The sequence below is a fragment of the Camelus ferus genome, chromosome 10 (genome assembly GCF_009834535.1).
Source record: "Camelus ferus isolate YT-003-E chromosome 10, BCGSAC_Cfer_1.0, whole genome shotgun sequence".
NCBI lineage: Eukaryota > Metazoa > Chordata > Mammalia > Artiodactyla > Camelidae > Camelus > Camelus ferus.
This window is the reverse complement of record NC_045705.1, coordinates 65666710-65682415: the sequence shown is the minus strand read 5'-3', so window position 1 is coordinate 65682415 and position 15706 is coordinate 65666710. Positions and strand designations below refer to the sequence as shown.

General features: G+C 48.1%; 1 protein-coding gene across 4 annotated transcripts; it reads right to left on the bottom strand.

Annotated features, from left to right (window-relative positions):
- Positions 1 to 1466: 1466 nt before the first annotated feature.
- Positions 1467 to 14184, bottom strand: DPF2 (double PHD fingers 2). 4 transcript variants are annotated; one of them, XM_014554936.2, is made up of 12 exons: positions 14030 to 14184; positions 9869 to 10029; positions 9367 to 9474; positions 8895 to 9058; positions 7914 to 8006; positions 7664 to 7742; positions 7109 to 7150; positions 5964 to 6101; positions 5706 to 5834; positions 5442 to 5554; positions 4459 to 4540; positions 1467 to 2727 (listed from the first exon to the last, which is right to left on the bottom strand). In XM_014554936.2, the coding sequence occupies exons 1-12, from the start codon at positions 14059 to 14061 to the stop codon at positions 2651 to 2653; spliced, it is 1218 nt and encodes a 405-aa protein (XP_014410422.1). In that variant the 5' UTR covers positions 14062 to 14184; the 3' UTR covers positions 1467 to 2650. The 4 variants fall into 4 exon arrangements, with proteins under 4 accessions (XP_014410422.1, XP_032345684.1, XP_032345685.1 ...); XM_032489793.1 differs by having other exon boundaries at positions 7914 to 8003; XM_032489794.1 differs by lacking the exon at positions 14030 to 14184 and adding an exon at positions 13365 to 13962.
- Positions 14185 to 15706: the final 1522 nt, after the last annotated feature.

Below are 15706 nucleotides of genomic sequence, written 5' to 3'. Positions count from 1 at the left end.
CTTCCTGGCCGTGTCCCTAGGCAGCCTCAGCTTCCTCATCTACCAAGAAGGACTAATACTTCTCACCTAGTGGTTTCGAAAAAATGGATGCAAGTTTTAAGCTACACAAAAGATGTTACCATGGACAGCACTGGTCTCACGTCGATCAGCCCTGCTACAATAAACTACTTACTCTGATTTAGGGCGAATAAAGACTACTTTTTATTAATTTTGGTAGGCAACTTGGCAAGATTCAAGTTCCTACACTCAAGAGCTATTATCATTCCCTTTCTTGGTAACCTTCAAGTTCTTTGCGATCAAATGTGGACTTCTCAGCCTAGGGTCTAGTGCTCCCCATCCTCAACTCCAGCCTACTTTTCTCCTCCCCTCACAGCTCTGATTGGAAGGCTGGGGCCCCACATGAGTTCCCTTTCTCTTAGGCTTCCCTCCCCATCCCAGTTCTACCAGGTAACCCCTCTTCCAGCCTTGCATGTCCCATTCTAAGTACATCTCCTGCAGTTTCAACATTTCCTCACTTCTGCCTGCTACAGTGTTCTCATCAGCATTCTCATTTTTTACATTTGTTTTATCTTTTCTGGCCTTAACACTGCTCAACTACCAAGGATCATTGTTTTTCTCCCTCTACTCCAGGTCTACTTCCACATATAAACAAGAGGACAGGGGCTGGGCTCTGTTCCTAACAGTTCCCAACCTAGAGCACCCTGCTTGCTTATTGAACACAAGGACCCAGACCACTGCCTTCCGGTAGGAGACAGTGGCTTTCAGACTGCCCCAGAAAACCCTAAGGATATTCAGGGTGTTCATAAATGACTGACTTAAATCTTTGAAACAATGGATGCAGGAAAAGGAAACTAATTTTTGTGCACGTAAATATGCCCAGAGGAACGCTGCAGTGCCGCACTGCAGGCTGAGTTCACACACACTGCACCCAATTCAACAAATGAATGCCAGGCAAGCAAGGTGGATGTGCCTCTGCTCATTCATTACTTGTGCAAAAAGCTTTCACGTGTCTCATCGTAATATCATTAGTTTTCCTGTCATTAATTCTTTATATTTATGTAAGTCAAGCTTCTGGACCTACTTTAAGTATCCAAAATTGTAAGTCAACTTTTATAAACCTGTCACCACTTGTATATAGAAATCCTGCAGAATTTCCTCCAAGCCAACCAAAATTCAGAAGTAAACAGGATGTTAAAGTTGATTTTAACCCAAATTTTTTTTTATCAAAACAACTTCACTGTTCTTTATAACAAAGAATTGTTTTAACTTAATTTACATAAGAAATTAAGACAAAGTACCCAATTTTGTAACAACTTAACATACTGAAGTTAAGCAAAACATTTAATCTTGGAGAAAAAACTATGCTTCAAAACATTTCAAAACCACTGTCTTAAGGAAGTAAGGTTTAGGATGAAGTGGCCTCAACCAGGAAAGGGAGTCAAGTGATAAGCAATCCAGCAGAGGGCTCTGTGTAAAAATGTTTATTTGTACTAATACTTAGAATACAGGAACTAAAGAAAGAAAAAAAAGACACCTCAACTCCAAAGCGACAGTGAATTAGGGCCTGCCCACAGCCAAGGGGAAGCACACTCCAGGATGTCCTGGCATGGATTGTCCCCCCACTACTTAATGTGTCACCAGGCAGAAAATTGAAGAATCAGGGTGTGAAGACCTTAGCAGCTGCTAGCGAGCGTGCAAGGGAATAAAGGGATGTCTCTGGCTTCCCATGACCCAGGAGCCAGGATACACAGAACAGGAGGCAGAGGCTCCCAATTCAGTTAAGGGCAGGAGCTGAACGCCCAGGTCCAGGAAGAACAAAAAGGGGATTTCGGAGGTAGGCTTTTTCATCGAGTTAAAAAACAGGCACATTATCCAACATCTCCCTGTGGCCCCCAAGCTGCTGGCCTGGCCCCCTGATGCTTCCCCTCTCCCCATAAAACCAAAAGGAATAAGGAGGGGAGGCAGAAGATAGGAAATAACAAGGGTGGGGAATGCTTCAGTCACTAGAAACCACCTGTGAGCGGGAGCCAGGCGAGCATAAGAATGAATCAGGGTGAAGCTGCTATGCCCCGGGGGTGGGGCAGCGGGAAAAGGGCAGAGCCAAGAGCGTCCTGGCTCAGGCAAGGATCCTGGGTAGCAGGAACAGAGGGCCACAGGGAGCCACTCTGGGGAGAGGAGGCGGTGAGGCTAAGCAGCACGAAGGGCACGGGAAGCTCCTTGCCAGCGCCACCTAAGCCCGTGCAGCTCACTCCCAGCTGCTCCTGGCAGAGGCCCCAACCTGGTGGCAGAGCTAGAGGAGTGAGCTGCTCTCCACCCTTTCTCGGAGGACACTGTTTGAACCCTGTGATCACCAGAGCAGGGGCCCAAGGCAGACAGAGTGAATGCACTTCATGGATTCATGGAGAGCAGTGAGAAGCAGGGCCCACAGGTACGCCTTGGGGCAGTGTGCTGCTCCGTTCTCCCTGAGGGCCTGGGGCCAGAGGCGGTCAAGAGCTGCCACCTCAGCTTGCTGCTGCCAAAGGCAGGTTGGCACGACCACCCCGAGGTTCTCTGGACTTGTGAAAGAGAGGAGGGAGGGAAAGGGGGTATGAAAAACAAGAAAGGAGGAGAGAAACAGCTCTAGATGTATGAGGGGTTGGGGGTGGCCACATCAAGAGGAGTTCTGATTCTGGTAGATGGAAGCTTTCTCCTTCAACAGGTCCAGACACAAGTGGCAGCTCCAGCTTCCTGTAGGGAAGCATAACGGGGTTACAGTGGGTCCAACACAGTCCTCATCTGCTGTCCCTCTACGCCTCACACCTCACCTCCAGCAGCAAGATCAGCTACTACAGGACTGGAGATGCCCTGCAGTAGCCAAGTTTCAGATTTATCCTGAGCAAGGAGGAACCTTTAGGTCTTCAAATATCATGAAAAATAACTCTCAATGGAGATGAAAGAAATAATCACCTGGAGGCCTATTTCACAACACAGACTCTAGGTCCTGCTAAAGAGGGCCTGGGCAGATGTTTTTAAAGCAACCCAGCTTTTAACTATTTTTCTTTCTTTTTTTTAATTGGGGGGGAGGTAATTAGATTTATTTATTTATTTATGTTTAAAGGAGGAACTGGGAATTGAACGAACCCAGGATCTTGTGCATGCTAAGCACATGCTCTACCACTTGAGCTATACCCTCCCCCTTTAAACTTCTGATTATAGAAGAACCAGACTTTGTTCTCATGGCCCCAAAGGTTAGAATAAAGATCATGAATGGAGGCTCTAAAGAAACCAGTTTTGATTCCACAACACAGGTTCTTGCGAAGACCATGGAAAGATGAGAAGGGCTCCCCTCCAGGTGTCTGAGCAGAGGCTGAGGACCCGATTAGAGGAAAAGGGGGCCAACTATGATGACCCAATTTGTTGTGACCCAAGTCTAGTTTCATAGAAAAACAGGAAATAATGTCCCTTATATGAAAAAATAACTGGCTCATACCTTGCTTATTAATATTTGCTATGGTTGGATTCTTCTACGCTCTTTTTTTTCTTGAGAGACAAAATTAGCCCTTAATGCTTTGAAAGTATAAGCACAATTGTACATATGTGTATTTGAACATTGGTCTGGGGGAACAAAATAATATTCTACAGTTTTTATCAGTTCTTCAGATATGTAACTCAAAAATGTAAGGTCCTTTTTAACCCAAAGGTTAATATGCAGCAGTTAACAAGCTTTTCTACAAATAGCCAGAGAGCATTAAATATTTTAGGCTTTGTGAGCCACATATAGTCTCAGTCACACTTTTTTTTTTTTTAAACTCCCTTTAAAAAATGTAAAAATCATTTTTAGCTTATGACCTACATATATTAGCTGCAGCTAGATCTGGCCAGTGAGTCAGAGTTTGCTAACCCCTGACCTAGAGCCTAGACCATTTGACAATTCTATGGGGGTGCCCCCCAGCTGCCTGCAGCTCTCCTGTACCCCAGTGTCTGGCAGCACTTCAAGAGGAAAGCCCTTCTACAGTTAACATGGAATTGTGTCTGTGAATTGATATCTTATGGTTAAAAATAATGAAACACAAAGTACACTATTTCTCCCCAAACAGATGATGAGAGCTGAGTGCTCCCCTATAGCTGCTAAAGGAATCTCTGACTTTGTTAGTGGCCTCCTTCTGGGGGGGTTGGGAGGTGACAAAAATTTGACCTACAATACAAGTCAGCTCACATCACACAGTGAGCCACTTTCTGTTGCCTGTAGTGTTGGTCCACATCCTTTGTCACAGATACTGGGCATTTGTGTCCTTCTAAGTATGCTTCTGAATTTCTAAAAAGGAGGGGCTTTGAAAGCATTCTGAACTGAATGAAGGCAAAGTGCCTACTCCCTAATCTGGAAGAATATACCACTGATAAGAAACCTCACCTATTGTGCAGGTGATTTTCCAAGTTACTAATAAAATAACTTCTGAGTAAGAGATCCGGGAAACCTACCTTCAGGAGGCTCAGACATGGACGGGGTGAGACAATACATGTGGTAGCCACGATCACAGTCATCACAGAAGAGCAGCTGGTCCTAGAGAAGGCAAGACAGAAGAGGGAGGGGAGAGGAAAATGACTAATGGGCTGCAGTTGGGCCCCTGGGGCAGGTAAGGAAGGTGGGCTTCTGTAGACACTGCTGCTACTTCCAAGATGGGTGGGACAGATGGCAGGTAAGGACAGACATGGGACTCTCCAGACAGAATACCACTGCTGTCCATCTCCACCCAGTCAGAGTCACTGTCATCCCACTTGGACGCTACCAGCTGCTTAACTGAGCTTATGGCCTCCAGAGTGTTCTCCACAGAGCAACCAAAGTTATCTTTTTAAAATGTTACGACAGACCACATTACTCCTGATTAAACTCTCAGACCTGGTGGTCCCTGCCTTCCAGTCTCCACTTCTACTTGATCTCCCACTGCAGGGAGGCTCCAGCTGGCCCCAGGGGCCTCAAGCCACTGGCTTGTCCACCTACAGGCCTCTGACTTGCTGTTCCTTCCTGGGAATGCCCTACCTCCAGGTCTTCTTGGACGGTCTCCTTTGTATGACCCAAACCTCTACAGCAACATCATCTCCTCAGAAAAGGCCTGACTACCCACACCAGGTATCTCGTTACTCTCTGCCACATTACTAGTTCCATTTTCTTTGTGGTTCATCATAAAAATGTCACTCATTTCCTTGCTTATTTCTTGTTCCCACAAGAAGGTAAACTCTACAAAAGCAGGGACCTTGTTTGTCTTCAGTGTCCTTGGTGCCTAGTACAGTATCTGACACAAAGTAGGTGACCAGTTAATACCTGCCAAACAAACCAAAGTTCCCGCTGGGATGCTGGGGAGGGGTGTGCAGGGAGGTCTTCCCCTTTTAAAAGAAAGCTCACTTTGGAGGGACAGTGGAAAGGACAGTAAGAGCTGAGGAGCGTGGGGGGCTGGGGCACGCACATCATTCTCGGAGGTGCCACAGATGTTGCAGCACTTGCACTCGATGCACTGCCAGCGGTAGGTCTTCACAGCTGCCATCATCACGGGCGTGAACTGGAGGCAGGACGGATGCCCTGTGGGGGGAGCGAGTGAAACAGGCATCCGGAAACTGGGGAGAAGCGAGGTGCCCCGGTTGACTGCCAAAGTCACTGGATGCTGGCAAGCCCTGAGCCCCTCGGAGACTGGGTGCTGGCTGAGGCCGCCCTGGCCCTGGGTTGCAAGTACCTGAGCGGCCACAGTCAGAACAGGATACCAGCTCCTCGGGTTGTCCTGTCTTCTTGTTGATCTTGGAGTCCCCCAGGCAGAAGTCACAGTAGTTGTTGGGCAGGGCCAAACCATCGGGACCTTTCTTGGCTACAGGGAGAAAGGGAAGAACTTTGATGATACCCATGTGGGCCCCTGGCTCTCTCAACATCCCTGCGAGGAGGAGTTTTCATAACCAGGCCGACTCCTGCTAGCCCCACCTCCGACACCTCAGCTTACATTTCTGCTCCTCGGACCTCTGGGAAACCGGGGTGGGTGGCTGCGAGTCTTCCTTGTCCTCGCCCTCCTCCTCAGCCAAGTGGGAGTGGGCATAGTGGTAACTGAGGCCTGGTCGGTTCTTGTAACGTTTTCCACAAACTGAGTGGGCAGAAGATTGCAGAGAAAGGTGTGAGGATCCGAGAGTGCCAGATCCCTGCCCCTCTAAGCTGTGGGGCTCCACCTGAGGCAGAGGTAACCACCCCCATCGGCTCTGCTCGGGGACAGGTCTTCAGTGACAGCCGCCTCCCCCTGGCTAGGAACATCAGGTCCTAGGGCTTTCCAGCTTCCATGGCTATTCTCCCTCCTAAACCCCAGCCCATGGACATCTCTACTCTTCCACAGAGGCTGCTAGGAGGGGAGCCCATCCACACTGGCCCTGGGAATAGTCTGGGGAGTTCCAGGTCAGGAAGGAAAGGATATTTCTACAGTCTTGTAACATGGCAGAAGGAGGAAAGGTAAGGAAGAGACTCTGAACGTTTTTACGTCTCCATAAATGTGGGAGGCTCATGCCACACCATATGTACAACACAGTCCATCTCTGCCCAATGTGGATAAAGGAGCAGGGAGTGGATCTCTTGGGGATAACCTACCGAGTTTCCTGGGGCTGCTGTCCCGCAAAGAAATTCAAAGACACTCCCACATCAATGCCCTGCCCAACCCCACCAACTAGCAAGGAAAGCAGATCCCCATGAGGCATCTTGTACTCTTGAGCACTGACACCAAGAAGAGCAAGGGGTCGGCAGGAAAGGAATGGGGAAGGGATGGGAGGAGGTGGCGGATGGTGGGGAACATTAGCTGACCACCAGGTATCTGTTTTGGGGAAAGGGGAGCAGAGGGCTCTGTTTCTAACAGGTTCCTTATAATGCTTTTGAAGCCACCCCATGCAGTGGGCCCAAGCAGTCCCAGGAGCAAGCTTGTGGGAGACAAGCAGTGGTAAAGGCAGCTTCCAGGACTGTGAGGACCAGAGCACAGCACAAAGCCATCGCTCCTATCCCCATGCCATTCCAGAGATTTAAAAACTAGCATCACAGATGAGAAAGGCAGGAACAAGGGAGGAGGGGAAAAGGGACAGGAAAACCAAAAGTCTGAAAAGTTGAGAGAGCTACCTCTCTGGGGCGCTTTCGAGGTATGCTTTTGTTTGAAACTATCTGAAAGACAGAAAGAAAAGTCATGAGAAGAAGGCCTTGATACACTTGAGACAGGTGCAGCAGCAGCAGCAGAAAAGTGGAGTAAACGAGAGAGAAACCCCAGCGGTGATGGTGCTCCCAGGATGGAGAGACAGAAGTGGGGCGAGTCAGAGAAAAGGGGGAGAGAGAACAGACATCGAAAAACTTGGTGCTGGACTTCAGGGGCCCTGGCTTGATTGGGGCCAGCAGACCTGGATGCCATCAGGTTGAAAGGCCAACGCTGCCTGCTGTGTGTGCCCCCTCAGGCACCCCCACCCCAGAGGACAGCAGAAATCTCCCCCAGAACATGCAGGTCCCCCCCATCGTGGAGTAGAGGCCAGGGCCTCTCAGGGATCTCAGGGGGCCAGTCAGCAGGTAGGACAAGAGCCCAGGCTTGTTTTATCACTTTGAGTAAGAGCACAACCTTCCCTCCTCGCATATCCCGAGGAGCTGGGTCCAAGGCAAGGACTAGCCACCCACTCGTGAGGCACTCACTGTCACAGGCATAGGGCTTGTCCCGATCCTCCAGGATGGCAGCGTCCAGCTTCTTACGGGCACTGCCCACACCTTTACCCTGTTAAGAACAAAAAGATGCTCTTACTAAGGTATCTAGGTCGGAAGAGTTAGACTCTCCTGGAGTGGCTGCTAACCTCACCCAAGAGTGAAAATGGCAACAAGCAATAAAAGAGTGAGCCTCCGCAGGCCCCCCGCTCCCCCAGGCCGTAGGCAGCACCCTGGCCCTCACCTTGGATTTTCCCTTGCCACGACGCTTGGGAGTGTCTTCTTCATAGTCCTCATCGTCAAGGTCATCCAGGAAATCATCCGGTTCTAGGATCCGCTGAGTGGACAGAAAGATCAGAATGGGCAGAAATAATGTACCTCCAAAAGGTCCCCCACGATGGGTCCGGCCAAGGCTGTCCAGAACCTCCTCTGTGACCTGGCCCCTCCACTCGAGCCTCACACCTCCCTGCTGCCCTTCAACACCCTATCATCCTGTTGTTTCAAAGCTTTGGGCTCTCCTTCCTCTGTGCCTCTCTTCATGTTGTCCTGGCCTGTCCTAGCCTGGACTGCCTCTCCCACCACCTCCAAGTGGACGAATCAAGTGTCGTGTTTTTCAGAAAACTTTCCCTGATACTTCACAGCCGTGCCCTCTCCTGCCTCTGATCTGACACCCTGAGAGCACGCTGTCAGTGGCTTCCTTTCTAACACCTCACTTCCTAGATTTAAATTAGAGCTTTCCTGTTTACTTGTGTGGCCTTGTGGGAGGTTTTGTTTTTTGTTTTTTAAAATTTTTTACTGCTCTGCTTCAGTCTCCCTGTATGTGAAATGGGGACCACTATTTCATAAGGTTGTAGAGACTGGAGAAAATGATGGAAAAGCACTCAGCACAGTGCCTCACATATTTTTAGCTCTTATTGTTTTATGTACAGTTTTATCTTCTTGTTGGCAGGGACAGGTCTGCGCTACCCCCAGGCACCAAAAAATTTTGTGACAGAAGATGAATGAGTGAGAGCCTGTACTTAGAAGGAAGGGAAAGGAGAAGACTGGATGGTAACAACGAAGCCACTCAGAACTTAGAGTTCATTAAGGAATGAGCAGGAACAGAACTCCAGGGGTCTGCCCCCTGGCCCACAGCTTCTGCTTCTATTGTGATTACTGGGTGGCCTCTGATGAAGAGGATGCTGGTTTCCATTAAAGTCCCTCAACCACAGAGTTAATCTTGTACCTTCCGTGCTCTACTATTCGTCACAGGAAACTCGCCCAGGCTGTCATCATCAACTCGAGGATCCGGGGCACCTCGCTTCTCCAGGGGGTCAGTGCGCAATAGAGCTTCTAAACTACTGCCGTCCTGAGAGATAAGTCCCTCCTTCTTCAGGGTCTGGTCTGTGTCTGCAGGCAAGGTCAGGATGGGCAGAGGCTCAGAAGGGCTGAAAGCAGACCTCTCTGGGTCTACACAGGACACAGTGCTAGACCAGCCACAAGCCAGTCACTGTCTTCTGGTCTCTGGCTGCCCAGAAACTAAGACACCATAGTCCATCTTGGCACCATAACATATTTGTTTACCTGTCTCTACTAGACTGAGTTCTTAAAAGGAAGGAATCACATCTTATTCAAGTTAGTATCTTTAGGATCTCGCACTGGGGCTGGTTCATAACAGGTGATTAGTAGGCCTCCCTGCTCAGGGTGGTGTGCTTTACCTGGTTTAATTGATGGGAAAGAAAGCCTCGGATCCTCAGGAGGGTGTGCTCGCCGCTTTTTCCGCCAGCGCCGGGCAGGGTAGGAGTATAGCTGCCCAGAGGCCAATCCTGTGGAAGGAAGGAAGGGAGAGAAGTCAAATCCTAACCCAGTCCTAGAAAATGATACCACACTTTCTAGATGAATAGGCTCTCACTGAGTTCTAGAGCAAAGGAGGAATATGGACAGTGAGCGTCTAGAGACAGAGGAGGCATGGTTTATGGAAAAGAAAAACAGATGTAAACTCAGGGGCTCTGGCTAACACATAGCTCTCCAGAAGCCCAGTAACAGCCTCAGTAGCACAGCCCTGTAGCAAACAAAGCTGCTTCATCCTCCCTGGGCTTCTAATCATGGGAAGACCTGATTCATCCATGGGTAGAAAGCAGCAGGAAAAACCCTCCTAGCTGGCTCACCACCTAAGCTGAGGAGGCTTCTTCCTCCTTGCGCTCCCAAGTGGACCCTCACCTGGACCCCGGTGTCGCTTTTCCATCCAGATGTAACAGTTGCTCTGGGCTACTCCGGTCTGTGAGTCCAAGAAAGGCAGGCGCACGCTGCGTTCAGCACAGAGGCGGGCATTGTAATTGTGGCACTGCTCCATGGCATCTTTGTAATACTGCTCCCCAAGGCTGCAGGAAAGACAAAAATGAGGTGTGTGTGTGCTGGGAGGTAGGGGTGAGAGGTGCTTAGCTCTCCCTCTCCCTTGCCACCTGCTTCTCTAGATGGCTCAAGGGACTGGGAAACTGTCACTTTGCTTTAATTTCTTTCATCTCTGCCTCATGCGACACCAAGCCCCTTCACTAAGCCATCATGAGGTAAGATACTTTACAAATAAATTACCATCAGGAACACACAATTTCATCATGTGTCCAATCAGACCTTACTCTGACCCATAAGGAGGGGAAGAAAGCAATGTTCATTCCGTGCCTCTCGTGAGACCAACCCTGTGCTAGCCAAGACGCTATTCCTCTTGACCCTCAGGATTCTGAGAAGCAGAGGTTACTTCCTTTTTATAAATGAGAAAAGAGTTCAAAAGGTCTGGGGAACTTACTCAACTATATTTATCAAACTACAGAGTAATCTATACAATGAAATTCTACTTAGCCATAAAAAAGAAAAAAGGAAGTTCTTCATGTAAACAGTCTCCAAGATAACTAGGGAAAAGAAAAAAGGTACAGGCTGAGGAGTGTTATAGGATGCTACCATTTATGTAACCAAGTGGTGGAAAAGAAACTATAGGCCTTCAAGGAGAAAAACCAGGTGACTAGAGGACTTTCTCCTCTGTGCCACTCTGCATCTTTTGAATTCTGAACTAGGTATTTTCCCAACTAACTGATTCTATATACTAATTTTACAATCATTGGAAAACATCTGAAAATACCTGAACACTCTTGAAGTCCACCTTTTACTGAGCACCATTATACTGATACAAAAGCTGTTTGCTCAAAGGCCTATCCTAGACCCTTCTCCATTCTCACACCATCAATTTTTTTAGGAAAGAATCTTCTTAGACTCAAAAGATTTAATTTGAAATCTGAATTTTTTAAGTGCTTTAAAAAGCTGCAAAACTGCACAGTGCCAGTAGTTATCTGGTTCAAAGAATCATGTAAGTAGAACCAATCTTGTTCTCATCTTTCAGGGTTTAACAAGTACTGGAGCTTTAACTATAACAATTCACATTTACATATTTGATCAATCTTAAAATAAACAGAGGGCAGAGGTGATTTCTTTCCCACAATATTCCCGGCACCCATGAAGGTGTCTGGGACATCTTGACTTGACTTGGTAGTAAAATGACCTGGCATGGCTGAAAGTCACCACATAAACATGGACATTTAGTCAACCCATGTGGACCTCAGATTCCTATGCTATAAACTAGGCTGAACTAGATAAGCTCTGACATACTCTACAGAGGGAGACTCTTAGCATGAGAACCTAAGTAGCCTGTTGCTTATGTCCTCGACTACAACTCAAGCTACACCAACAAACCCTGCTCTGGAATGTGAGGGGGCTTTTACTGGGCAGCCACAATAGACCACTTAGGCACAGCTTGGCATGCTCCCAGCAACTGAAAAAGACGCACATTGCACACAAGGCAGTGACACCACAAGATAGCCTGGCTTGATTCAGTGAGCTATAATAACTGTAATTTGAGGTAGGCATGAATCTGGTGTTGGAGATTAGAGAGAAGGGAACAGACTCACATTTGCTCGCCTTTAGGAGGCAGCCATGTCCTCACTAAACAGAGGAAAACTGGATAAACAAGGCTGAGTGCAGCAGCTCCTTTGTTTCTGCTGATGGGAATTGATACTGACACTGGAAGTCAAATGGAAGGAAGGGCCAGACAGGCTGAGAGCTGCAAAGTCAGAGCCAGGAGGCTGGACACAGTCTGGAAGGGGATGAATGAGATGTTCTATCAAAGCTCTTGGGAGTTAACTGGGATTTCAGAAGGTGAGGCAAACTGTCTCGTGAGTAAGAGAGTTGAGAATTAAACACACATTGGAGGGAGGCAGGATCTGATGAGGACAGAGCAAGAGAGAATGAGAGAAATACTCTTAAGTACTTAAGGCTCCCATTGCAAGAAATTTCAAGCAAACATTATTCTTCAGATCTCGTTACATAACTCAGAAGGTTTCAAAACCAGTCAGCAGCAACAGCTATTTTACATTATTATTTTGCCCTAATAAGACCCCTTAAAGATTGTTTCAATTCTGATACCACATTTGGGAGGGAATTTACAACTAGGAAAATTCCTGTCCTAGGACAAAATGCAGGTCAGAAAAGATGAGCTAGTGACCCTGACCTCGATGTATAACCTCTGCTGTTGGAAGACTAGGCACACCTTTATCAAGAGATGTGCCAGAAAAGCATCTCTTTCCAGGATGAGAATGGTATAGAAAGAATGGAAGCCCCTTCTTAAAGGGCAAGTTCCGTAGGTGACTGTATTAAATGTGGTCCACAGCTCTCTACAGCTAGAACTGAGAAGGAGAAAGTTGGTTTCTCATCACTCAGGAATCAGTGGCTGGCGACCCTCAAAATCGCTATAGTTCTTTAAAGAAAAATAAGAAGTCATGCTCTATGTAAATGGGCACACCTCACTTCTAACACCACATAAAAGGGCTGGTAACCCTATTTCACATATGAAAGCCTTTCAACATAAGGACACAAAGAATCTCATTACATGTAACTCTTAAACCTAGGCAAGTCTGACATTCCCCCAGTATAGTAAGATTTCCAAGGTGGAAGCTTTGGTTCTTTTTTGAGAAACAAGAAACTTGTGTAAAACCTTCCCTTACAATGGGGTGGGAGGAGTCAACAAAGAGAAAGGCAGGGAAACAAAGAACATCTGAGTCAGGAAGGATAACTATATAAATGATAGATCAACAGCGTCATCTCTAAATTGAGGGAAATGTCAGCTTGAAGAGAGAGCTGGGGAAACTGGAGTGGGCAGATCAGAAAGATAACAGTGTTGGGAGGAGGGGTGGCTGAAAGAGGCGGCAGGATGGAGCTGAAAGCAAATTAAAAAACACACACACACGCACACACACAAGAGGAGAAGGAGAAGGCACTTAGCGTAATGGAAGTGGGAAAGCATTCTCAAAGAAAAGGCTCCAGGTAGGGGGAGGGAGAGAAGCAATGTCTCCTTAAAAAAGGCTCTTGGGAAGAGTGTGGCTCAGCCCATGACACAGACAGATGAGAAGCTTTGAGTCCCTTAAAAGAGTTCCCAAACCTTTACTTTGTCATCCAGTCAAAAGCCAAAAACCCTGACTGGACAACTAGACATCTCAATTTTCTTACCCCTGCCCCAAGCCACATTTATCCATTAAAAGGAGCTTGCTCTATTCGCCCACGGGGCATGCACCCATTTCAAAACTCATTCAGATTCTTCTTCAGGGAGGAGACTGGGTTAAATCAAGTCCCAAAGCATCTTTAACTCACAGCTAGCAGGTCATTCTCCACTTACCCAACAACCATTAACTTTAACTTGGCTGGAAATCTGCCCAGCCCGAGTGTTGCACAGCGAATACGGCCGACCTAGATGCCCCTCTAGGCTGCCAGGGAATCCTGGGCTGCGTCCGTCCAGGGCCCGTTTTCTGATGGCTGCGATTGGCGACACACACAGACACACACACACACAGCCCGCCCCAGAACGTCACCGGGCTGTTTAGAACAAAACAGCCCACCGGTGCTTAACGGCGCAAGGGCTGCAGAGACGATAGGGAGGGGTCGGCGGCTGAGCTTCTCGGGGGCTCAGGCCGCTCCCGGGTCCGCCCTCGGCCCGGCTCCACCGGACTGAGGCGTCTCGGGAGCGAACCTGGGACTGTCTCTCGTACGCAACGAGGGCGCCATACTCTGGAAACCGTCAACCTGAACGGAGCGCCCAGACCGCACATCCCCACAGGGAGGCTGCCCGTTAGGGGCTCCCGTGTGCCCCGCTCAGGGCCTCCACAAGTTTTCAAAGAAGCGCAACGTCTTCTTCGGAGTCTTCTGTTGCCCTCCCGACTAGGAGTCGCAGCACGGCCTTCCCGGGCACGTCCCTCTCTCTGCCTCGTTGTTCCCGCACCGCTCCCAACTCACAGGCCCCTTACAAGACCTCCCGGTCTAGGAGAGAAAGAAACGGCCACTCACAGCTTCACTACATTTTCCACCACAGCCGCCATCTTCCCAGCTCTTCTCCCGCAGGCCGGGAGGCCCGGATCCCGCAGTGCGCAGGCGCCGGGACCGCACTGGGAACCAGGTTCCTCGTCCTTCTGCGCAGGCGCCGTCCAGGCGCGCGCGCACAAGAGCGAGCGGCGGAGAACAAGCTTCGTGTCTGCTCTCGGGGCCAGGGCGCTGAGGGACGAATGCGCAGGCGCGACGGAGACGGGTAGAGTTGGGGGCCGCGAGGGCCTCCCCGAGGCTACTGCTCCATCTCTGCATCTTCCCTTAAGTGGAGCGGGATGTGATAGGGAGGATCGGGCCTGGTCTCGAAACGAGAAGGTGAGAAGTTAGTGAAAATTGGCAGACCCAGTGGTGGTCTAGATGGAGCTAGTGCGCCCTGCTACCTCACCGACCTTTAACCTTGTGGTTAACTCTTTGCCCTCACTTACGGGTCAGGAGTTGGTGAGAACCCGAAGGTAAGCGTACAGTCTACTTGGCTTGCCAAACATGTGCCCATTTTAGGGAGAGGAAAATTTGCTCCCAGAACCTGGCAGTTCTTTGGCCAGAGTATTGGGATCTGACAAAATTCCCCCACCTTCCTGCCCCCAAACCCAGCCACCAGCTTGATTGGTGCCCACCTCTTCTCCCCTACTTCCTACTCCTAAACTCGTTCCCTCCACCAAAGAACTTCCCTCCTGCAGCTATTCCTCTCTCTTCTGTACCATTTATTTCTCCTTCACTATTGAATCATGCAAATTCTCGCCTACAGACTTGGCTTAATAGCCTCTACCGTTAACACAACGTTGTAAATTAACTATATGTCAATAAAATAAATAAATAAAATAAATGGGATTAAAGCATCAGAGCCCCTCCTTAGGCCCATATCTGCCTTTATCACCCCATTTCTTCTCACTCTTTTAAAGCAAATACTCAAACAAGTTTATACTGTAGAGCACAGGGAACCATATTCAATATCTTGTAGTAACCTGTGGTGAAGAAAAATATGAGAATGAATGTATGTATGTTGCTATGTGACTGAAGTATTGTGCTGTACACCAGAAATTGACACATTGTAAACTGACCGTACTTCAATAAAAATATATTTTAAAAAATTTAAAAAATAAAGCAAATACTCATTTCATACTCCCTACATATATCTATATTCACACGTATGACTGAATCACTATGCTGTACACCAGAAACTAACACAACATTGTAAGTCAACTATACTTCAATTTTAAAAAATGCTCCATCAATGAACAATAGATACTCTACATGATCTGAACCAGTGACTGCTATGTATAGTGTTTCTCTCACAGACAGGAACCAAGGAGTGGAAATTGGGGTGCAGCCTCTTGCAATCTCAACTACTGACTCTTTTCCAAACTGTTTTCTGTCCCTGCCACTCTGGGCTCTGGTTGATCTAGAACCTTTAGGACTCAAGGAAAGAAAACTTCCACCAGGGGGTGCAATAATGATTTCTCTAAATTAGGAGCTGAGACTGTCAAAGGGCTATTTTGAGTTTCACCTGCCACTGGACAAGAAAGTAAAAAGGGGGTACCATTGTCAGCTGGGGTGATTGATCCTAATTGTCTAGGGTAAATAGGGTTGCTGTTACCCAGTGGGGGCAAGGATAAGTGTAAACAAACCCCAGGGGATCTTCTT

Bases quoted from the DNA above. Each gene is read 5' to 3' on its own strand.
- DPF2 (XM_014554936.2), bottom strand. From the start codon at position 14,061: ATGGCGGCTGTGGTGGAAAATGTAGTGAAGCT. The intron at 10,030-14,029 runs GTGAGTGGCCGT...TCTTTCCTGCAG, and splicing joins GTGGAAAATGTAGTGAAGCT to CCTTGGGGAGCAGTATTACA. The intron at 5,835-5,963 runs GTAAGCTGAGGT...TTCTCCCTGTAG, and splicing joins GAGGTCCGAGGAGCAGAAAT to CCAAGAAAGGTCCCGATGGT.